A 24,578-nucleotide genomic window follows, 5' to 3' on the forward strand; every position below is an offset into this window, starting at 1 on the left:
GTTGTCAGGGCTGGTCATAGCAGCCACCAGAGACCCTGCGCTGGGGAGCTCCTTCCTCCTGGGGCTGGGTCCTGGGTCCTGAGCAGGCCCATCGTCAGCTCTGGAAGGGGAGTATGAGGGAGGGTGACACGGAGGAGGGCATGAGGCTGCTCAGCAGTCAGTTGAGTGGAGAAACCCGGGGACTCCCACAGCTGAGCAGGCTGCCTCTGGCTGAGGCCCTGGCCCATGTCGCTGGTCACGGAGGCTACATGGCCTGTGAAGGAGAAAAGGGAGTGAGCTAGGGAGGCCTGACCCTAGGAAAGGGAGGGCACAGGGAGGGGGTCCAGTGGCAGGGTCTGCCTGCAGCTCAGCTCCAAGAATGTTGTGCTCAGGCTCCTGGGAACAGCCTGCCTGGTGTTCCTGCAGCTGGTGCTTGGTGTTGGCCTCGGCGGATGCAGCATGTGTGTCAGGAGGCTTTGCCAACTCCGTGGCCCATGAGCTTCAGTAGTGCCTTCCAGTGTGGGCTGCAGGTGGCTGTTCCCATGAGGCAGTCCCTCTGGAAGAGGTTCAGGGCGGAGAGAGACGGCATGAGGAGCACGGCTCAGCAAGGGTCACATGGGAGGCACTGGGTGGGTGATGAGGCAGAGGCTTGTTAGAACCTTTCCTCGGTGTGATTTTCCCGAAGGAGAGCCTGTGTCTGCATGCTGTGTCAGAAGATGACCACCGGTGCCAAGTCGCAGCAGTGGAGTCATCCCCGGACGTCCAGCAGGAGGCGGACCTTGCAGGGACCGGGGCGTTGGAAAGGGAGCAGCGTGTGGGGTTCTCGGAAGAGTCTGGTCCAGGTCTGTGCCCTTCACTGCTCTCGCGTTGGCAGGCATCCAGCCTGTGAGGAATGTTTTGTGGGGAGGTCGGGCGCCTCAGCATCGATGGACTCCACTGGGAGTCAGTGACGTGGATACACTGGCCCTTTACTCTGCCATGCTGGTGCTGGAGGCCTCCCCGGTGCCGTCCTCACGTGGCGTCTCAGAGTATATCAGGAGAAGGCCCAACTGGCGGCAGCTCTGGGGGTCATGGGAGACTGGAGCGGCTGGCAGGTCGCGGGTGTGGAAGCTGTGGTCATCCCACGGGCTTGGGGGATGGGGCAGGCAGTGGCCTTGCCACTGAGGAGAGCAGGTATAAGGCCAGCCCTGGACACAGATTCCAGGAGAGATGCCCCGACCCGCCGTGTTCTAGCTCAGCCCAGCCCTGGGGTGGGTGCTATTGCCGTCCCTGCTCGAGCTGAGGTGGGAGGAAGAGAGTCCTGTCCTGAGGGCTTGGCGGGGTCAGGGTCCCTGCCGGGGTGCTGTCCTGCTGAGGGCTCCCTCAGAGCTGGGCAGGGTGGGCTGAGGGGAGGAACGTGCTGCCAAGAGCCGAGGTCATGCTGGGCTTGGCGTCTGCTCTCCATTGTTCTCCTTTCTGTGTGATAAGTGCCATGTGGCCATCATGTGATGTGTTACGTCACTGGGCACTGATGGACATGCACTGCGCTCAGTTCGTTCTCACACCCAGGCATGTGACAAGCCCTGACCAGAACAGGTCGGAAAGGGCCTGGCCTAGGACTGTGCATCCCCTGCGGCTGATAACAGTCACCTGGTACCTAGATTAAAGGAGCAGACTGGGTGGGGGTAGGAGGGGGCAGCCGCAGGGCTCCTCGTCCGGGGCGCAGGGCAAAGTGGATGCTGGGCTGATAGTCGGTGTGTGGTGGTGTCCACTTCCGACACTGAGCTCACCCAGGAATTTTCAAAGTCTGAGTGTCTGTGTTGTCTGAGGCATTTGAAGGTGAGTGTCCTGTCTGTGTTGTGTGTGGGTGACCTCAAGCGTCGCGCCTATCTTCTCTGCCTTCTTGTCCCCTCCCAGGGCTTGCTCGGGTATGTCTCCAGTGTGCACAGGACACGGCCTTGGAGGTGGAGACAGAGGTGGCAGCCAGAGTCTTGTGTTTGGAAACCGAGCACAAGGTTAAACTCTCACTTCTTCAGACGGAGCTCAAGGAAGAAATTGACCTCTTAAAAATAGAAAATAGAAATTTACAGGAGAAGTTGCAGTATGAAGTTCACCTGAAAGAGGACTTGGAGAAAGTAAGTTGTGACTCCTCACAGCAAGGTGCTCATGCCCACTTTCATCTGTGGCCTCTTGGGCCTCCTGTGAACAGGTGGCCTGTGCCAGCTGGAGGTGAGGAAGTCAGTCCACAGGTCCTCGAGATCCGTCCCTCTTACAACCAGTAGCAGTGTTTGGTTAGTGCCTTCCTCAGAGTTGGGGCAAGAATCCACCCTGAGCCAGGGCCAGAGTTGTGACTCCTCGTTGCTGCTCCAGGGGCAGGGGAACTGGCTGGGCATCCAGTTGGTTGGCTCATGGCCACCTGCAGGCCTTGTCTACCTCTGTGTCTCCAGTGGCATCCTGAACCCCCAGGCTCTTCCTCTTGACAGTCAGTCGTGTAGCCACGGAGAGTGCACAGTGCGAGTGCATACTGAGAAATACTCTAGAAAACGTAACCCTTCACCAGATTATTGATGAGCTTCATCACACAGCCAGTGCAGGCAGGGCATGGTGTTACCACTGTGTCGGGATAATACATTTAAAGTGACTATAATTTTTTCGATTTCTTCTTTCCATGTTCTGACTAAGCTATATTCCCTCCACGTGTTGCTTGTGGCCTGATCCTCTCACCCCTGTCCTTCCTTGTGAATGTCGTCTTGGATTTTCACTCTCCATGAAAATAGAGTTTCATAGGAAGCTGTTATTACCTGCAAGTTTGATTACATGTTATTCCCCGAACTAAGGCGTTGTGAGAACTTGGAGCAAAGTAGAGCGAAGGATGGAGCTTTGTGGAGGCTGCAAGGGCTGCCTATGTCGGGGTGGCCGTGGGGGCTGCAGTGCGTTCACTGGCGGTCTACGTGCACTGTCAGCACCTGGCCTCAGGCACTACTTGCCAAGGGTCAGGCTTTCCCCAATGACTTGATGTTGAGGTGTGTGTATATATAATTCCTGGACCACCATTTCATTGACGTGTATCAATCATTGAGAGGGGGTGTGGAATTCTCTCTCTCCCTTTAGTTCTGTCAGTTTTTGCTCTAAGTATTTTGAAGCTCTGTTATTTCACACATAACGCATTTGAGATTGTTATGTCTTCCTGAAAAATGTACCCTTTTATCATTTATGAAATATCTCTTTTCTCTCCTGTGGTGTCTTTGTATTGAAATCTACTTTCTTGTGTGACTGTAGTCATTCCAGCCTTCATTTGCATTTTGTTTGCAAGGTGTACCTTTTTCTTGTCCATTTTACTTTTAATCTGATGAGAGTAACTACCTGGAGCTTGTGTCAGACCCCCAGGTTAAGGGCTCAGCCTCATGAGACTGTGCCACTTCTGTCTGACTTGGCTACAAAGTCGGAACATTCCCCTGCTCCCCAGGTTCAATAATTTGCTAGAACGGTTCACAGAACTCTGAGAAATAGTTTACTTAAATTTACCAGTTTATTATAAAGGCTGCCAACAGGAACAACCAAATGGAAGAGATACATAGGGCAGGGTATGGGGTGGCACGCAGCTTCCGTGCCCTCTTTGGGTGTGCCGCCATCCCAGCATCTCTGTATGTTCACTAACCTGGAAGCTCTCCAGATCCCATCATTTAGGGTTTTTTTGGAGGTTCCATTACGTGGGCATGATTGATGAAATCATTGACCATTGGTGGTTGAGCTCAACCTGCAGCCCCTCTCCTGGCCCTGGAGGTTGGGTGTGGGGCTGAAAGGTCCATCCCTCTGCTTGTGTGGTGGTCTTTCTGGGGACCAGCTACACCCTGAAGCTGTCCAGTCATCTCATTAGCGTATAGGAGACCCTCTTATGACTCCTGAGATTCCAAGGATTTTAGCAGCTGTGTGGCAGGAACTGGGGACAAAGACCAAACATTTATTTTTTATTATGTTACACATATGGGCAGCATAAAGTTGGGTCTTTTTGTTTAATCCATTCTGAGAAACTCTACCTTTTAATTGGAGTGCCTAGTCTGTTAACATTTTGTGTCATTGTTGATACGGTCGGACTTAGGTCTGCCATTTTACTGTTAGTTTTCTACATGGTTTATATGTTTTTCTTTTCTTTTTTTTTTTTGTTTCTCTGTTCCATCTTTCTTGCCTTTTTGATTATTTGAATATATTTTGGAATTGATTTTAGTGTGTCTTGGCTTGTAAGTTATACTTCTTTGCGTTATGCTTTTAATGGTTGCTCCAGGGGTTAGAAGATACATTCTTAACTTGTCATTCTTCTTAGGGTTAATGTTACGGCATTTCACAGACAATGTAAGAGCCCTATAATTGTAGAGGTGCATTTATCATCTCCTCTTTGTCTTTTATGCTATAATTTCATAGGTATTACATCTACTGTTGTAAACTCCACAATATGATAAATTTTCCTCTGAACAGTCGTATGTACTTGAAAGAAATTAAGAGGAAGAATAGTCTTACATTTACCATTCATGGTGCTCTTCATTTCTTCCCGAGGATCTGAGTTTATGTCTGGTACCATTTCCCTTCAGCCTGAAGAATTTCCTTTAGCATTTCTTGTTGTGCACATGTGCCGTACAAGTTTTCTTTTAGCTGAAAAGTCTTTACTTCACCTTCATTCTTGAAGAATATTTTTGGTACCTATAGAAGTCTTGGGTGACAGATTTTTTTTCAGGATTTAAAGATGTTGTTTCTTCTGACCTCCTTGTTTCTGATGAGAAGTCAGTGATCATTCAGTCACTATTTCCCTGAACATAATGTGTCACTTTCTTTTGGCTCCTTCAAAGACTTTTCTCTTTATCTTTGGTTCTTGGTCATTTTACTGTGATATGCTAGGTATGATTTTTTTTTAAATTTTTTTCTCTTGTGAAATTCTTAAAAATTAGTACCTAAAATTGTGAATATTTGAGAAAAGGAAACAGGGATCCTAAGAAACATAGTTAACTGAAAAAAGAAAATTTATACTAGATCTCTTCTTTTCTTATTTAATAATGACATTATTGAAATGGTGGTCTATTTTAATAACTTAAAGAAAATTATGTATGTTTATGTCTGTCACCAAATTTTCGTTAAGTATTTTTTCAGTTTTTCATTCCTGCTCCATTCTTTCTTTCCTTTTGGAACTCCATTTGTATGGACATTATGTCTTTTGATTCCTGAGGTCCTATTCATTTTGTTTTTTCTAATCTTTTCCCTTTCCTGTTGGTTAAATTCTGTTGATCTTCAAGTTTACTAACTCTTTTCTCATCTCTAATCTTTTAATTCCATCCAGTGAATATTTAACTTTAAGATATTGTATTTTTCGATTCTAGAATTTTGATTTGGGTCTTTTTAATAGTTTTTATGTTTTGTCGTGATTTCCTATCCTTTGACTCATTGTGAGCGTGTTTTCCTTTATGTCCATAAACGTAGTTACTGGTTCCTTGTATACCCTGGAATATAAATTGTGGAAGGCCAGAGATTTGAACTCGTTATACTGTTTCTTTTTCTTGCTCAGATGTCTAATCTCCTTGCTGATGGTAGTTCTGCTCTGTCTGGGGCACTTGGCCTGTCCCTTGACAGGAGACTATGATGTGTCTGATTTTCCCCTGTTGCTGGTCCTGGCACAACAAAGAAGGCCTCAAGCCCCACCTTTGTGTGCTGCACTTGTGTGTATTTGTTCAGTTCAGGGAGTTTTTGTGCCAGTTTCAGAGATAAAGAACAGTTGATCTAGGTGCCAGGATGTAGATACATTTTACTTAAGCACAGAGTTTTACATTTGTTCCATTTTAGCTTCCTTGTATTCCCATCAACATAAGAAACGTTCCCATTGCTCTGATCAGCATAATGCCTGTATGTTCTGAAAGTTTCACTGTCTTTGGAGATGGCTTTGGCTTTCTGCTGCCAGTAATCTTTTCGTTGAATTTCTTCCCTCTTAAATAAAATTATGTTATCTGTAGGTAAAACATAATTTAGTTGAAGCTCACCAGGAAGAACTGAAGAAAGCTAAGGAGGAGATTCAGCTAATGAAACAAGAATTCAAAGAAAGAGCAGCAGAGTGGAAAGTTACGAGTGAGGACCTAAAGAGAAAAGCTGAAGAGAAATTGACACTGATGCTCCTTGACCTGAGAGGACAGGCGGAATCTGAGAAACAGTCAATAATAAACAAGTTTGAGCTTCGAGAAATCGAAATGAGGCAACTGCAGGACCGGCAGGCAGCCCAGATCCGGGACCTGGCGGGCTCCCTGGCGGAGCAGCAGGGCCGCCTGCGGCAGCTGGAGGTGGGATTCACTGGGGACGAGTCTCTGCAGTGTGGCCAGTGTGACCAGGAGCCAGGTGGCGGTCTGGCCCCCACAGACAAGGACTGGGAGCTCGCCATGCTCCGCCTGAAAGAGGACTGTGCCCTCCAACTAACATTGGCCCAGAATAGGTGGGTGATGTTCTTGTAGGATTGTGTTAAGTGTGGGGCCATCTGCCCGATTCCTGTGTGAGACCTCACCCCGAGACAGCCAGCAGAGGCAGAGGCAGGTTCCCTGGGAAGACATGCTGTTGTCTCTCAGTAGGGCGAAAAGGTGTGCAAGGAGGTGGAGCAGAGTGTGACGTTCTGAGTCCTGAACACTCAGTCTTCACCCTAAAACGACAATGGGCCTGAGCTAGGTGTCCTGTGACTGAGACATGCTGGCAGAAACAGCGTCCAGATTCTTCCAGTGGAGTCCACGTCCCTTTGGTGGATGGCTACTGTGCATGCCTCTTTCACATCGTTTTTGTTCTTTGCAAGTTTTAAAATTTCAGTGGCAGAACTTTAGACCTCATTTATCACAAAGACATGCAGTTCACCCACATTAGTTTTTTGTGTTTTTAAAACTCAAATATTTAAAATAATTTTTTTTTCTAAAATATATACATACTTCCCTGAAGTTTTAACTAGATTTTGAACGTGATTTGGTTCTTTTGCCTCTGTTGGTGCTGACACTTTTTGCAAATATGGACTGTAGTGGCCAGGGGTGTTCTAGAGTCCTGGGGCATCGGACCTGCTGTTGGTTGTGCTACTTCTTGTGTGTCAGCTGCTCTCCGGCATCACAAGTGAGGTGCAAGAGCTTCTGCTCTGGGGTCTGAGAACTTGAGTTCAAATTGTGGTCCCCACTGTGTCTGAGCTGGGTGGACGTAGGCACAGTGTTCAGCCTCACAAAACCCTAGTGTGCTCCCTGTGCGGTAAGGATAGATGGAGAGTTCATGGAAAGACTTTCACAGTGTCTGGGGTGTAGTTAGCACATAAAAGTCATCACAGCTTTTCTTGTCTCTTTGAACTCCCCAAGGCACATCACCAATGTATGATGTGCCTGGTAGAGACTCCAGGCTCTTCCCAGTTCCTGGTAGGATTCTGGGTGCCTTAATTAGAAGTAAGTCTTCCTGCCTGCCTCACTTTTTGCTAGGCAGTACCACTTGTGGCTCTTTTTAATTTACATCCTTCAATTCAGAACTGAAGAGTTTTTCTGAATGCTTTTTGCAGCCCTGTGGGTTCCCCTAAGCCATACTACCACCCCTTCCTGTCAAGGTCCTGCTCACCATGAGTGAACAGTCATGCCTACTTTGCCATGGTGTCTGTTAGAAATGTGTATGTGGTTCCTAGGTGTGGATCCTGTGTCCTTTCCTTCAGTCCGTGACTGGGGATGCCTGGGCTCTGGCCTCAGAGCTCTTCTGGCTTCATGTGGCCCTTTCCTCCCCATTTACTTCTGGTGGTGACACTCAGACCGTTTGTAACAGACGGAGAAGGAGTAAGAACAGTTAAATCCAAGAGTGATGATCTCACTAGCAGAAGTAGTGTTTCCTGTAGGAAATGTGAAAAGTATTTCAAAGTGAGGTTGGTGCTCTTATGACTGCATATTTTACTGTTTGTTTTCACTTGCATGTCCTCCCAGGTTTTTAGAAGAACGTAAAGAAATCATAGAGAAGCTCGCTGCAGAACAAGATGCCTCCCTGCGGGAGGCCCAGGAGAAGCACACCCGTGAGCTCCAGCTCCTCCAGGAGAGACACCAGCAGCATGTTCTGTCCTTGACGGCTGAGCTCAAGACCCAGCACCAGGCCGAGATGGATCAACTGAGGGCTGCGTTCGAGAGTGAACAGTGGGCTCTTTCAGAAGCGCGTGTGGCTGAATTGCAGACAAAACATGCTGCTGAAATCAGCGTTTTGGAGACAAGACACTTGTCAAACCTGGATTCTTTGGAATCTTGTTACCTGTCTGAAATTCAGGCCATACGGGATGAGCACAGACGGGCCCTAGAGCTGTTACGAGTAGACCTTGAGGGACAGCTGCAGAAAAAGAATTCTTCTCACCAAATGATTTTGACTCAGGAGTTAGGGAAGCTTAAGCTGAAGCATGACAAAGAGCTCCAGTCTGCAAAGGACAGCCTGAGAATTGAAACGAGCGCTAAATGTGTTGGAAATCTGAAAGCCCCAGCCCCCGAGCTTCAGGGAGCACACCAGGTGAGGGTCCGGGGGGCCTGCCTGCCCTCAGGACAGGTCTCTTCCTGCTGCACTGTTTCAGCTACATGTTTGTATCCTTGAATGTGCATCTGTGCAAGTGTGTCACTGTGCACGCATGTCTGTTTCCATGCCTCATGCACTGTGCCATCAGTGGTAACTTTGAGTTTCCTTGTGAGGTGGGTATAGAACAGGAAGTTTTAAGGGTTTTTTTTGATCACAGGCTCCTTGGTGAAGGCTTTGGCTCTCTGGTCCTAGAAAAATGTGTATATGTGCGTGTGCACAGAATTGTGTGTGCAGTTCATAGGTTTGAGTGCTCCTCGAGGCTGACCCCTGATCCTTGTGGGAAGGCTTGGTCTCAAGGGCCTCAGCAGCTCCAGTTTTCCTGTTGTGTGTATGGAGCCTCTCTCCCCTTGATTGATGCTCCATGAAATGCAACCCTCTGTCACGTGTCAAGAGCAGTGACTCTGCCTTTGGTAGGCACTTTGTTTTAGCGTGAAAGGGGATTTCAAGGAGAAGGCCCTGTTCCCCTGGGCTGGCACCCACCTTTCCTCATCTGCACAGCAGCTCACCTGCGTCTCATGCATTTGGACATGTTTATTTGGCCTAAAACTGTCTTGCCACCTAGACTGAAGTCTCTGTGTGGTCACATCTCCTTTCAGTTCTTGGGGCTGCTCTGTCCCATGGGGGCGAGGTGGGCATGCCAGACCCCAGGGGCAGACGGTGGCAGCTGCTGCTCTGTGCAGGCTGTGATGTGCATCTTTGTTCCTGGGTTGCAGTGAAATGATCTACAGCTGATGATTCAATTAATCACTATTCTGAAAAAGTAATACTTGTCAAATATTTATGAAGTAGATATTCCAAATTACAAAATAGGTAATCTCAGGCTTGTATGAACACGAATACCAGGTGGAAACTGTTCACTGCCTGATTCGGGTGAGATTTATGAGGAGATGTTCCTGGGAGAGTTTCATCCTTCGCTCCTTGTCAGGCAGCTCCCAAAGTTAGGTTATCGTTTGCCTCCCTTCAGCTCTGTTTAAGATAGAAAGGAAAAGGTAAGCTTGATTTGTTGGGTGCAATGGCTTCATTTTACGTTGCAGCTCTGCCTGTTCTGTGTCGTCTGAGGGTGTGATCTTGGGAGAATTCCTAGAAAGCTGGGCACGTTCAGGCTGTCTCTCCTGGCCACGGGCATGGGTAGAGGGATGGTCACTCATTGTGAGCCACTGGCCTGTCCTTGCGTTCAGACCTCAGGGGAGGTATTGGGGCAGTCCCAGACACAGGCATCTGCTTGGGAGTGGATAGAGCCACACTGTCCTTGTGGTCTGAATTTAGAGAGCTGTCCAATGATACTGGGGGTGCCCCCAGGCCAGCCGGCCTTCTCCAGCCGCAGGCCCTCAGATGTTAGCTTCAGTTTCCTACCATACAGACAGATCTGTGGAGAATAGGGCTTATTTCCAGCCCATAGCTTTAAATTAGGTTTTTTTGATTTATTTGGTTTGAAGAAGACGACGTTCTAAAAGAATATTCAAGAGGGCAAAACATGTATATGTTCACATGTGAAAACTATTTTAAACACATGGTCTAATTTTATTATAGGTAGCAACACATGATGGTAGGAAGCATGTGGAGTGTTTATCATCGTGCAGGGAGGTGTGGGTGGGTGGTGAGGGAGGCGTGTGGAGGCCCGTGGGTGGTGGCATGGAGGCGTGTGTGGCTGTAGCGCCCTGTGGCAGGAGGAGCTGGCCGTGGCCCTGCATGGTCAGAGGGGCTGCTGGGGGAGGAAAGGAGCTTGACAAGGGTGTGTGGCGAGGTCCTGCTCCTGGAGCAGCAGCACCAGGAAGCCTTGCAGGAGCTCAGAGACGTGCACATGACTGAGCTGCAGAGGGCAGCAAGCAGAGCAGTAGGCGCCGCAGGAGAGGGGCACTGCTCTGTGTCACTGTGGCCCCTTCTGGGGCAGCAGTGGCTTCAGAGGTGACCTGGGGGTGGGACTCTGGCCCCTACAGAAGTGTTGTGATGTTGGCAGAGCTGCTGGGCCTCCTGGGACTTCTCCTCGCTCTGAATCTTCTCATTAGAGCACTGTGGTACTTGCAGACAGTCGTTACTGAGTGTTCATGAGGCCCACTCTGGGGTAGGTGCTAGGCGAGGAGGACCTGGGGCCTGTGCTCAGGTGCTCAGCCTCACTGGGGAGAAGGTGCATCAGAGTGCTCGCGGTCAGGTCTAGGAGCAGGTGCCTGTGTGAGGTGCCTGGCTGTTGGCCTGCCCCACCCATAGTGTCTTTTCTGCACAGTGGCCCCCGCCCTGTGCACCCCACGCTGCACCCCAGAACCCTGGGCTGCACAGTCTGATCCTTGGACATGGCCCTGCACACACTCACGCCACATGTGCCCTCTGATCCCATCTCCTGTTCTCTCCCTTGTTCTTGCGGCTGGCCGCCTGCCACCCCATTTCTGGAACATACTGGGTGTGGTCTCCTCTGAACTTGTCCTCCTCCCTGCCTGGAAGCTTTTGCTCTCACCTGCTTTTGTCAGATCTTCTTCTCAGCGAGCCCTTCCTTGACTGCGCACCATAGAACCTGGCTCCCCTCCGGGACTCCCAGCCCTGCGTCCCCCAAACCCCACAGCACTTGCTCCCAGCAGAGCATGTGGCGTGCTTGGTGTGCTTGTCATGCCTCTTCTCTCTTCACTATTGGGGTCCTAGGGAAGCGCCCAGACCGTGGCTTCCAGGAGAGCTCACCGAGAGGAATTTTGATGCCAATGGGTCACCCCTGCAAACCCCTTCAGGCGCACTTGTTGCTGAGGTGCCAGTGGCCCTGCCACACTGTGTCGTCATGATCTCAGAGGTTGGGGAGGGGAGTAGGGATGTCAGGACACACCTGGGGTGCACCTGGCAGGCGATTTCCTTGGAGGGTAGGGTCCTGACCTTTCCTTGGAGGCAGCAGTGCAGCACATGGATCTGTTCCAGAGGCCATTGTAGGTGACTGGACTAGACTAGGCAAGGGTTGACCCGGGCCCTCTGGAAGCACAGGGATGGGAGGGCAGAGAAGGCGGGCCCAGGGCCCCTGCAGGGAGCAGTGCGGGCTCCTGCCAGCTCACGGGGTCTGCTGGAGCAAGGTTGACAGTGGCACTTGGGAGGGGCATAGAGAAGCCGTGTGCCTGGGGATGGTGCCTGGGGATGCAGGGGAGGCATCTGGTCTGGACTTGCAGGAGGTGGTGGCCAAGGTGGAGGAGCCTCCCTCAGGGCAGGAGGCGGAGGAAAGTGCAGGAGGGCCACCTCAGGTGTGTGTGACTTGTGTCCTGCAGCAGGAGCTCTTAGGAATCAGCACATGCTGTGACTTCTTTTTCTGCTTTTTCAGCTTTGTATGTCAGAACGTATGTAAGCAGTAGGTCACATTGTGTTGTAGTTCTTATGGTGGAGTCGCAGGAAGCACTGGGAACCCTTCTGAACACCTGAGGCTGCTGTGGTGGGGCTGGGAGGCTGGGACCCGGCCAGGACCCTCAGGACGTGCTGTGGGGCCCTTGTCCCTCAGTTCCCTTTGCATCTAGGCGGGATGGCGTTTACCAGCAGGGGTCTCCCTGTGTGCCAGTGCCATGCACCCTCATCCCGCCATGTGGTGTCACCACCCCGCCTACCCTAGGTGTACATAGCACGTGTGCATGCACACACAGCACGTGCACGGACACATGCATACGCATGTGATTTTGCATACCCTCCTCACAGGCTTGTGGAACTCCTGGAGTCCTTCTGAGGACACTAGCCGAGGCCCTTCTGCTTCAGCCCCTTAGATTTGAAACACTTGTGTCTCTCACATCGTCAGGTTTTTCTGGGGGTGAGAGGATAAGAATCTGTGTACATAGTGCTTCACAAATAATTGTTTGGTGTTTTATGTGAAGCATCGTGTACAAATTTATTGAGATGATAAATTTTTGTAAGCACTATTTCTATAGCGCTTTTAAAAAGGACATGCTAATATCTCATTTCTAACCATAAAATAAGGCCCTAGCCTTTGCCTGGGTTTCCCAGATTAATAATCAGTGCTCTTAGTGATGTGTGTACATATCAGTTGATTTCTGAAATTAGTATTTAAACTGTTTCTTTACATGATTCCAAAAAAACAGGAAGCATAAAAATGAGCTTCATCCCCCTTTGTTTGGTTGAAAAGTCTGGCAGTTGGCATTTTTCTTGAGATTTGCTCCTTGGACTCTAAGTTGCCACTCTGGGTGAGTTTTCCGAAAGTGTTTGAATGGATGAGGGGACGACGGAGAAATCCATACACAGAAAGCTTGTGCACTCACAGTGGCTTAGAGACACACGGCAAGACCCTGAGAACCAGAAAATGCAGCTGGGCAATGATTACATCACATAAAGACTCTTCTCTTCACAATGTCGTCTTACTCAGATTTCAATAAAGGGGATGAAGCCCCCTCAGCATCCCCTCAGCCCCCTCAGTGTCCCCTTAATGTCCTTTCAGCCCCCTCAGTGTCCCTTCAACCTCTCAGTGTCACCTCAGTGTCCCCAGCCCCTCAGTGTCCCATCAACCTCTCGGTGTCCCCCAGCCCTATCAAGTTGAAGTCCTGAGGGCCATCACAGAGGGGTCAGGTGGCCGCCAGGAGCATGTGTCGCTACAGGGAGGTGCAGTGGAGCATGTGAGATGGACGAGCACTCGCATCGGCACCTTTGTCATTCATGGTCAGCCTTGTGAAAGGCGTGTAATGGTGGGTGCTGGCAAGGCCCACGTGCCTGGCCTGGTGAGAATCCTGTAAGGAGGACTCTTAAATGGCCCTCTTGAGTTGGGCACGCTTCTCCATGTGTCTCAGAGGCTGGAATTGACCTGTGGGGCAGATGCCTGTAGCTCACTGTGCTGCTGTGTTTTGCAGATTGGAATTTGGTCAGAGCATCTCTGGGCAACTAATGATCCCCGAGAGTGGACGGCTGTCCCCTTTCCCTCCTGAACTGTTGCCCTGAGGCCTGCCGACAGGCTGGGGGTGTCTATGTTTCATTCTCTGTCTTCTCTGAAAAAGTCAGACCCTGTCGTTCCCTTTTCCTAGTGCTCACTGACTTACAGGCTCCCTCTATAGAAACTGTCCAGTCATGGGTTCATTCCTCCTGCCTGTTTTGTTATCTGTTGGTGACTAAAAGAGCCCTATGCATTTTGAAACTGTGTGTCGTTGATGTTTTTGGCTTAGCATTTTTGTACTTCTGTGTTGACTATCGTCTGAATGCTCCTGGGGCATTTTGAAAGTATTTTTCTAGTTGTGGTACAAGTTTGCTCAAAGTAAGTTATCCTCTTACTTTGCTACTAAGGATGTGAATGTTAGATACTCTTTAAGTCACCTTTTTTGTCTGGCTGTTTTCACAGGAAAACAATTCGGCTTGTGGGAAGGTGGGGTATGCTGTTTCTGCCCCTCTTTTATTTTAACTTTTTATTGGAGAAAATTTCAACATATACAGCAGTAGAGAGAATAGTTGAGTAAAACTCCATATCCGGCCACCCGGTGGGGTATGTGCCAATCTTAGTGCATCAGGCTCCTTCTACCCCTCTGATTATTTTGAAGCAAATCCAAGACATCGTGTGTTTTCGTCTATAAATACTTAAGTATCTGTCTCTGCCAAGTGAAGTCTCTTTCTCCCCCTAATGTAACACGACTGTAATCCGTTCTCACCTAGAAAGTTAACAGTAATTCTCTAATTGCATCTCATCTCCAGCCCAAGTTCCGGTCTCTTCCTGTGGTGGTTAGAATCAGGATCCACACAGGGCCTCGTTTGCACTGGGTCTGTTTTCATTGCTTCCTGTGATGTTGTTTAACATTTTCCCCTTATTCCCGGTACATGTGTTGGTAGATCTATACCAGTGATCAGATTTAGGTCCCTATCTTGGTGAGAATACTTTTAGGGACTGCCTGTTCCTCCTGTGGTCTTCCCTCATGCTTTACCCTGCAAACAGATATTACGCAAAGCCTTGCTGGGCGTCCCCTGGGATGTCAGGGTCATTGTCCCCAAAATAGCAGGAACACACTGTTCTTCCTCTGTGAATAGGTTTTGTCTGGGCCACAAATATCTTTGCACCTGTCAGAAAGCAGTGTGACTTCTCAGAAGAGTTATTTGTTTATCATGCATTCTTGAGGTGATGGGATTACCTTCCAGGTTATCTCCCTTTGGAGTTTGGTTGTGAGAAAGTTCTCCACAAACGTAAGCTTGATTTCTTTTTCTTAGAGATATGTACCCCATGTTGGTGACATCCTCATCCTCCTGTTGGTAACACTAAGCAGAATTCTGGAATGCGGTAGTATGACCAGTATTGATTACCTAAGACAATTTTATCTTTTCTTGTTAAAAAAAAAAAAAACCCAAAAAACAAATCTATTCATATGATAATTTTTGAACATATTAAGAGAACCTGTGGACAGTCTAGATATAGTTTGAATGTCTTTAGTTCATCATCAGTTGAATTTGTTTTTGTTACTACATTGATATTCTTTGTGCAGTACTACTTATTTTTTTCTTCTTTATGCATGACTATTATGTTTTCTTAATGATTAAAATATGTATATGACATTTCCCTATAATTCTGTAGAGTTTGAGAAAAACTTGAGAAAAGCTTTTTTTGTTTTTACAGTATGAAACTGTTTACGTAAAGTTAAAAAATGCAAGTTATTAGTATCAACTCTTCTTGTTTTTTTATTCTATTTATTTGTTTATTTTTTTGGTGAGGAAGATTGGCCCTGAGCTAACATCTGTTGCCAGTCTTCTTTTTACTTGAGGAAGATTAGCCCTGAGCTACCATCTGTGCCAGTCTTACTCTATTTTGTATGTGGGACACCACCACAGCATGGCTCATGAGTGGTGTGTAGGTCTGTGCCCAGGATCCAAATAAATCCTGTGCTGCCAAAGTGGAGTGCACGAACTTAACCACTACACCGCAGGGCCAGCCCCCTTTTTTTCTTTGAATTTTATTGAGGTGATAATAGTTTATAACATTGTGAATTTCAGTTGTACCTTATTGTTTCTCAGTCAGCACATAAACGTGCCCCTTCACCCCTTGTGCCCACCTCCCACTCTCTTCCCCTTGGGTAACCACTAATCTGTTCTCTTTGTCCATGTATTTGTTTATCTTCCACATATGAGTGAAATCATATGGTGTTTGTCTTTCTCTGACTTATTTTGCTTAACATAATGCCTTCAAGGTTCATGAGTGTTGTTGAGAATGGGACGATTTTGTTTTTTTATGGCTGAGTAGTGTTCCATCGTGTATCCATTCATCAGTTGATGGGCACTTGGGTTGCTTCCACGTCTTGGCTGTTGTGAATAATGCTGCAGTGAACATAGGGGTGCATAAGTCTCATTGAATTGTTGATTTCAAGTTCTTTGGATAGATACCCAGTAGTGGGATATAGCTGGGTCATATGGTATTTCTATTTTTAGTTTTATGAGAACTCTTCATACTGTTTTCCATAGTGGCTGCATCAGTTTGCATTCCCACCAGCAGTGGACAAGCTTTCCCTTTTCTCTACAACCTCTTCAACATTTGTTATTTTTAGTCTTAGTGATTACAACCATTCTAACGGGTGTAAGGTGATATCTTAGTGTAGTTTTGATTTGCATTTCCCTGAGAATTAGTGATGTTGAATATCTTTTCATGTGCCTATTGGCCATCTGTGTATCTTTGGAGAAATGTCTGTTCATATCCTCTGCACGTTTTTTGATCGGGTTGTTTGTTTTTTTGTTGTGGAGTTGTATGAGTTCTTTATACATTTTGGAGATTAACTGCTTGTCGGATATATGATTTACAAATATTTTCTCCCAGTTGGTGGGTTTTCTTTTCATTTTGATCCTGGTTTCCTTTGCCTTGTGGAAGCTCTTTAGTGTGATGAAGTTCCATTGTTTATGTTTTCTTTTGTTTCCCTTGCCTGTGTAGACATGGTATTCGAAAAGATGCCGCTAAGTCTGATGTCAAAGAGTGTACTGCCTATATTTTCTTCTAGGAGTTTTGTGGTTTCACATCTTACCGTCAAGTCTTTGATCTATTTTGAGTTCATTTTTGTGTATGGTGAAAGACAATAGTATACTTGCATTCTTTTGCATGTGACTGTCCAGTTTTCCCAGCACCATTTATTGAAGAGACTTTCCTTTCTCCATTGTATGTTCTTAGCTCTGTCAATGCATGTAATCCATAACCAATCTATAAATCAAAATTGGGGTGAGTTTATTAAGAGCCAGATCTGAGGACCATATAGCCCAGGAGAGTCCTTTCACAAAGGAAGGGAGCACTCCAAAGAAGTAGGGTGTACAGAGTGGTTATATACCATCAAAGAGTGTTTCACATATATTGGAATGTCCCTTTTGCAACGGTCATGAAATGGCCTAGCTGGCACAGTGATTCACACAGCCATTTATGAACACAACAGGTAGCAGGTCTGTGGTCTTGAGCTGGATGGTCACAGCAGGTCAACAATCAATCCCTAACCTAGGGAGAGGTGCTTATGGAGATGCTGATGTGGGGGAAGTTACATCTTTCTTTATCTTACAAGGCATTGTTCTTGTCTTTGGAACATAGTAAGTACTTAAAGCAGATATACAGTGCATGCTCAACAGTTACCTCAGACCATTTTGGAAAAACAGGGTCAGGCGAATTAGTTTTACACCAAAAGACTTCCTCATATACTCCAGTATATCCTATTGCTTGCCATTTATTTATCAGCTACTTTGTCAAAGATTAGCTGTCTGTAGATGTGCGGTTTTATTTCTGGGCTTTCAGTTCTGTTCCATTGATCTTTGTGCCTGTTTTTGTACCAGTACCATGCCGTTTTGATCACTATGGCTTTGTAGTACATGTTGAAGTCAGGGATTGTGATGCCTCCGGCTTTGTTCTTTTTTCTCAGGATTCCTTTGGCTATTCGGGGTCTTTTGTTGCCCCATATGAATTTTAGGATTCTTTGCTCTGTTTCCACGAAGCATGTCATTGGGATTCTGATTGGGATTGCATTGAATCTGTAGATTGCTTTGGGATCTCTTTCTATCTCTTTATGTCATCCTGGTTTCTTTCAATAGTGTCTTACAGTTTTCAGTGTATAGGTCTTTCATCACCTTGGTTAAATTTATTCCTGGATATTTTATTTTTGTTGTGATCGTAAATGGGATTGTGTTCTTGAGTTCTCTTTCTGTAAGTTCATTATTAGAGTATGGAAATGCAACTGAGTTTTGTAAGTTGGTTTTGTAACCTGCAACTTTGCTGTAGTTGTTGATTATTTCTAGCAGTTTTCTGTTGGATTCTTTAGGGTTTTCTATATATAGAATCATGTCTTCTGCAGACAGCATGAGTTTCACTTCTTCCATGCCAATTTCGATACTAAGTTGAATAACTTTTTGAAAACATCTTTTTCTTACATTGACCTTACCATTTAGAACAGGGCAAATTAAATAGAGTTTTACTCATGGCTGGAAATAGTATGATCGTCTGTAAGGAGGTGTTGTGGGTAGAGGAGTTGCATGAGTAAAATCTCCTTTGAGCCTGTCCAGTTAGGTCGAGAGGTGGCTGAGGATGTGGACCCTGCCAGACATCCACAGCCAGAGGTACTGGGCCTTCGAGCTAGAGGCTGGATGCTGCCTGTGGCCTTTCCTGAGCGCACACTGGCTGCCTTCCTGCACGGGGGTGCATGCCCTTGACATTGCCTTGCCTGGCTCCTGAGTGTCTGCATGACGCCGCCATGTTGGGCCTTGGCCTCTGTCATGGTGCACTTCTGCAAGGTCCTGCTCCAGGCCTGGGGCACACTGGGCAGGACAGGTATCCAGTGGCCCTACTGCCCCTGCACGTGGAAAATAGGGCCCATTTCCACAGTGCACAGGGGACGGGTGCTTTGCGCTTCCTGTTCTGCCTACGTTTATGCTATCTTGTTACACTTTGTCTCTCTGTAAACTGCCTTAAAACTCTTCCTGAAACAAAATGAAGGTGACGAACTAAGTGATAATCTTAGCTCCCGGCTGCCTTCACAAGTGAGGACCATGGCACCCCAGTGGGGCAGATGAGGAAGGCCTTGTCATCAGTGGGGCTGGTTCTTGATTGTGTGCCTTTCTCAGCAAGGGTTTCATCTAGACTCCACCCTCTACCCTCTCTGTGGGTAGGCAGTGACCCTGAGGCCTGGAAGGACCATATGGCTAGAGAGGTGGCCAGAGCCTGCTGGGCAGTGCTGTCTTCACAGTGCAGAGTGCAGGCACCCCAGAACTCAGGGGTGGGGGTTTCACGAGGGCATGTTGGGGCGTATAATGCTCTTGGACTCCTCAGACAGAAGTTTGCTTCTGTGAAAGATTTTTGCCTGAAGAAAGTGATCTGTGGCTCAAAAGAATTTCCCAAGAACCGTGTATTTAAGCCTTCTCGCTCTTAACCAGAGTATTTAACATGCATGGTGAGAATACGGGTTTGGCATCAGGACCCCTCGCTGACGGTGCTGAGGGGGAAGTGCCCTAATGGCTGTGCCGGGCCCTGGGCCCAGTTGCTGATCTGCCATGATTTCATTTCAGCTTGACTGTTAGTCATGATTTATCCTGTTTCTGGGAGATTGCCTTTTCTCGGGTATTAATGTTTCTTATTTTTTCCAGTGTCCTTCCCAGTGAGTGGAAACATTTCATGTGGGGTCTCTTTTGGGAGAAAGAGTGTGGCTGCTGTCCCTTGGCCCTGCCTGTCTGTGGTGCCTGTTGGTGTTTGAGTTTTCTTGTTTTCACTGGCATTTTGTGGTTGGCAATGCACCGAACCAGCAACCCCAATTACTTTCAGGGCTGCAGCTTCCTTCCTAGCTGTGAATGGTCCAGGTTAACCCATCCTTCCCCTGTAAGGTAGTCGTGTGGTATAAATGACATAAAGTACTTGGGAAACCTTGCAGTGTGTCATAACTCGGAAGTTGCGCTTGGATCCTTCCTCTTAAAGGATTGGAATTAAATCTGTTTCAGGAGAGAAAGTTTATAAAAATGACCTGTGTTAATTCTGATATGGTCTCTGTAACTTGAAAATATAATTTCAGTGTTGTGTACCATGCAAGCCCTGTTTCTGATTATCGTGATGGAGTTGAGGATCCAGGGCCTACAGATGGAGTGGCTCAGAGTTTTCCCTGAGCTCTGACCTGGCTCCCATGTGTCGTCACAGTGAAAATATGTGGAAGAAGGGCCATCTCCAGGATCAAGACTTGTCCGTGTGTAAGGTCAGAGCTCAGTGTTGACTCTTCCTCCTCCTTCAAGCAGAGTGCCCCGGTCCCTGCAGAGGCTGAGGCCCAGGGCTCGGCTCTCCCGGCCAAGCTGGAAGAGGAGAAGCAGCAGCAGTTCCGCTCTCAGGAGAGTGAGCTGCAGACGTGCCAGTCGGAAGCCTTGCTTGAGCAGAAGATCGCACAGCTAAAGGTACTGGGATTAAGAGTGATCTATTTTATTGCTTGCCAGCCGTGGCGGTCTAGTGGTTAAGATTCGACGCTCTCACCGCCACGGCCTGCATTCATTTCTGGTCCAGGGAACCGCACCACCCATCTGTCAGTTGTCATACTGTGGTAGCTGTGTGTTGCTGTGATGCTGAAAGCTACGTCACTGGGATTTCAAATACCAGCAGGGTCCCAGGGTGGACGGGTTTCAGCAGAGCTTCCAGACTAACACAGGCTAGGAAGGAGGACCTGGCCACACACTTTCGAAAAAACTGGCCATGAAAACCTGTGAATAGCAGCGGTGTATTGTCTGGTACAGCATTGGAAGGTGATAGGATGGCAGAGAAAGAGGGCAGGGTTCCGCTCTGCTGCACACAGGGTCACTAGGAGTCGGAGTGGACTCAGTGGTACTAACAACGATTTTATTGCTATCTTTTCTCATGTGCAAAGTAAATAAGAAAATTTTATTCTGAATTAGTTTTGGTATGCAAAAGTAGAACAAAATATTTTCATTGTTTTTGAAACAGATCTGGGCAATTTTTTCATTCATTTTTATTTTTAAATTGGCTGGTTAGCATACCTTTTCTGCTAAGAATTGTCATTAAATATTCCAAATCTGAGAAGGTTTGTCTTACTGCCTTGCTTTGGTGACTCAGCAGTCACATCAAGGCTTTTCTTGCTTTAATGAGCTAGTTTTCACAGAAGGATGTCTGAATACCTTCACTTCTCATGACAGTTTTTATTGTAGGTTTGTTTTGCTTTTTTTAATGACAGCTTTTTTGAGATATAATTCATATGCCATAAAAGTCACTCTTTTTTTGTGTGTGTGAGGAAGTTTAGCCCTGAGCCATTCTTCCTCTTTTTGCTTGAGGAAGATTGTTGCTGAGCTAACATCTGTGACACTCGTCCTCTATTTTATGTGCGATGCCGCCGCAGTGTGGCTTGATGAGTGGTCCTAGGTCCACGTCTGGGATCCAAACCTGCTAACCCTGGGCCGCCGAAGCGGAGTGCACGAACCTAACTAGTATACCACCAGGCCTGCCCCCAAAATCACTCTTTTAAAGTGTATACATTTCAGTGGTTTTTAGTGGATTGACAGAGTTGTGCAACTGTCACTGGTATCTAACTCCAGAACATTTGTATCACGACAAAAACAAAACCGGCACTCATTAGCATTCTCTTCTCTCCCCCAGCCCCTGGCAGCCGCTATTCTACTTTGTTTCTTGGATTTTTCTTTTCTGGATGTTTGTAGAAAGAGAATTGTACAATATGTGCCGTCTTTGTGTTTGGTCTCTTTTACCTAGCATAATGTTTTCCAGGTCTGTGTGGGTGGCAGCTGTACCAGTACTTGCTGTTTGCTTTCTCTGTATCTTATATCTCTTATCTTCTTCTAGTTCTCCATTACTGCCTTCTTTTCATTTTAACTTCTTGATGTCATTTTTCTGTATCTTCTTTTGAGTTATTAATGTTTACCCTGGGGATTACAGTGAACACCCTATAACAATCTAGTTCAGATCATTACCAACTTGATTTTAGTAGTTTACAAAACTGTTCTCTTATATAGCTTCATTTCCTCCTTCCTCCTTTGAGCTCATATTGTTATACGAAGTGCATCTGTATACATTTTATGCTCAGTGCTATAGACAGTTCTCTTTTAGATCAAATAGAAAAAAATTACAAACAAAAGCTACATTTATTTTGTGTTTTATAGTTACCTTTATCGGTGTTCTTTATTTCTTCATGTGGACTCAAGTGAATGTCTAGTGTTCTTTCATTTTAGCCTGAATGACTCCCTTTAGTATTTCTTCAGGGTGGGTCTGTTAGTCGTGAATTCTCAGTTTTTATTTATCTGGGAATGTTTTAATTTCTCCCTCATTTTGGATGGTTTCCTGGATGTAGAATTCTTGGTTGACAGTCCTTTTCTTTCAGCACTTGGAATGTGTCATCCCACTGCCTGTTGGTCTCTTTGGTGCCTCACAAGAAGAAAGCCAGCTGTTAGTCTTATTGAGTATCCCTTGCATTGAGTCTTTTCTCTTGCTGCTTTCAAGTTTCTTTCTCTTTCTGTCTTCCAGCAGTTTCGTTATGAGCTGCCTAGGTGTAGATCACTTTGAGTTTATCCAATCTGGAGTTCATTGAGCTTCTTGCATGTGTAGATTAATATGTTTTCATCAAATTTGTAAATGTTTGGGCCATTATAATTTTAAGTGTTCTTTCTGCCCTGTTCCCTTTCTCCTCTCCTCTGAGACTCCCGTTATGTGTGTGTTGGTCTTTGAGGGTGTCCCATGGAGCTTTAAGGCTGTACTTACTTTTCTTCATTCTTTTTTCTTTCTGCACCCCAGACTGAATAATCTCATTTGACCTGTCTGCGTGTTTGCCGATTCTTCTGTCCACTTCAATCTGATGCTGCGCCCTTGCAGGGAATTTTTCATCTCAGCAGTTGCGCTTTCCTGCTGCAGAGTATCTGGTTCCATGTTGTGCTTCTGTGTCTGCACTGAGCGGCTCTGGCTGGAGCCTGCTTTCAGTGCTCTGGCAGGCGGTCTGTAGCTCTGCCTTACCTTTCCCTTCCTGCTTGTGCAGAGTTGCAGGAGCAGTGGGAGATGAGAGCCTTCTCAGGTCTTTCTGGGCACTTGCCCAGCCACGTTGCATGTTCATGCCTTCTAAATTCCCAGGAACATGTTGGAGCTTTTCATAGCCCCCTGTTGACATCTGATTCTCTAGTGTTTCCTTTTAAGTTTTTTGGTCAGTCTATTATTAACTCCAACTGATATCACAGCCTCAGGCCACTGTGATGTTAAACAGTTTCTGTTGGTTATTTTGACAAATGGCCTGGGGGTAGGATCTTTGACACTGAGTAAGCTCTGCATCAGATCCAGTAAAGACCACCTTGGAGAATGAAGCTTTTCAGTGAGCTGCCAGACAGGTCAGTTGGTGCAGTTGGTAGGGTGGTGTTTTGAGGAGCTCCAGACTCATTCTGTCGTCCCCCTGTTCACAGCTCCTGGGCTGCTGTTTTCCAAGATCTCCCAGGATTGGATTGATAGGATCCAGCAGATTCAAACACCGAAAACTTACTATTCTGATGGAGACTCAGCCTTTGTTTTCACTTCTTTGGATTATTGCAAGCCTTTCTTAAATACCAGAGCTCTGAAAAAGTTTTGACAGTTTTTGCCAGTTTTCTCAATGCTTTTCTAGGGGAGCCGATTTTTGGAGGTCCTCATTCTGCTATTCTGGAAGTGCTGCCTCTGCAGTTTCTTTTTAAAAAATAAGCTTATTTTGTTAATACAGTTTAACTTATTACATAAACCTTATTAAAAACATTTTTTATTATTTAAGAAGAAACGGGGGCTGGCCTGATAGCTGAGTGGTTGAGTTCACGTGCTCTGCTTCGGCAGCCCAGGGTTTCACCAGTTTGGATCCTGGGTGTGGACATGGCACCCAGGCCATCCTGAGGCAGCGTCCCACATAGCACTAGAGGCACTTAGAATGAGAATATACAACTATGTACTGGGGGGGGCACTTTGGGGAGAAGAAGAAAAAAAGAAGAAACAGAGTTTATCTTTTGAAACCAAAGAACCTAGGTTTCTAAATATCTTGTATTTTGATGATCATAATACCCTGATGATGGAGAACTTCTTAATGTGACTGGGAACGATAGCAAGCTATTTATTTTATATTCTAGATGATAAGCACACTTGAATTTATGTTGGCTGTGGGTTGCGGTCTTGGCTTTTTTTGATCACTGCTCTTGACACAGAGTACGGACTCAATAAATATTTGTTGAATGAACTAAATTCTAGCAAACAGCAGAGAAATGGAATGAGCATAATTTTATAGCTTAATGACATTTTTTGTTATTTTTAATAATGTGCTTTTGTACAGGGTGAATTTGAATGTGAAAAGAAAGCTGTTTTGCATGAAAAAGAGGAGTTACACAGACATGAGAGGGAGCAGGCTCAGTCTTTTTACCGAAAAGAGAAAGAGTCTTTGTCTCTGCAGCTTCAGGAGAAGAACAATCAGATTCTGCAGGTATGTGAAATGTGTCTTTTCTTTGTTACTACTTTTTTTGTGTGTGGTAAAATATGTACAAAAAATGTACTATTTTAACCATTTTTAAGTGTACAATTTAGTGGCATTATCCATATTCACACTGTTGTGCAACCATCACAACTATCCATTTCCAGAACTTGTTCATCATCCCAAGGAAAAACTCTGTCTCTGTTAAACAACTCCACATTTCACCTCCTTCTAGCCCTTGCACCCACCATTTGCCTTTCTGTCTCTATGAATTTGACTACTCTAGGGACCTCATATAAGTGGAATGATACAACATTTGTCCTTTTGTGTCTGGCTTATTTCACTCAGCATAATGTCCTCAGGGTCCATGCATATTGTGGCATTGTCAACCAAGGAAAAATCCACTACAATTTAAACAGGAGATATTTATTTGGGAAATTAGAATTGTAATTTGGGAAGCACAGATTCAGGTAGAAACCCAAAATGTGCTCTGAGGAAGACAAACAAGACAAGGGTTTGTAAAGGCTAAAAGAGATAACTTACATAGGTTGTTTTGCAAGATTTGTGATTGGTGCTGGCAACAACTGTTAGTTCTGGGCTATACATGATTGGTTGCTAAGGCCATCTCTGAGGGAGAAAGTTCTGATCTGTGCGATGTCGACGAAAATAATCCATATCCAATCTATAAATGAAAATTTGGGT

General features: G+C 46.3%; 1 protein-coding gene across 12 annotated transcripts in view; it reads left to right on the top strand.

Annotated features, from left to right (window-relative positions):
• PCNT (pericentrin) overlaps positions 1-24,578 on the top strand; it is a 140,618-nt gene that overhangs the window by 39,447 nt on the left and 76,593 nt on the right. For 9 of the 12 annotated variants that reach the window (XM_046648032.1, XM_046648028.1, XM_046648021.1 and 6 more), the window contains 6 exons: positions 665-821; positions 1,876-2,093; positions 5,952-6,421; positions 7,911-8,475; positions 19,696-19,851; positions 23,742-23,888. In XM_046648032.1, coding sequence (XP_046503988.1) covers positions 665-821; positions 1,876-2,093; positions 5,952-6,421; positions 7,911-8,475; positions 19,696-19,851; positions 23,742-23,888 — 1,713 coding nt within the window. The remainder of the gene's footprint in view (positions 1-664; positions 822-1,875; positions 2,094-5,951; positions 6,422-7,910; positions 8,476-19,695; positions 19,852-23,741; positions 23,889-24,578) is intronic. The other 3 variants (XM_046648027.1, XM_046648029.1, XM_046648022.1) reach the window with 2 other exon arrangements.

Source organism: Equus quagga, chromosome 21, assembly GCF_021613505.1.
Source record: "Equus quagga isolate Etosha38 chromosome 21, UCLA_HA_Equagga_1.0, whole genome shotgun sequence".
NCBI classification, from domain to species: Eukaryota; Metazoa; Chordata; class Mammalia; order Perissodactyla; family Equidae; genus Equus; species Equus quagga.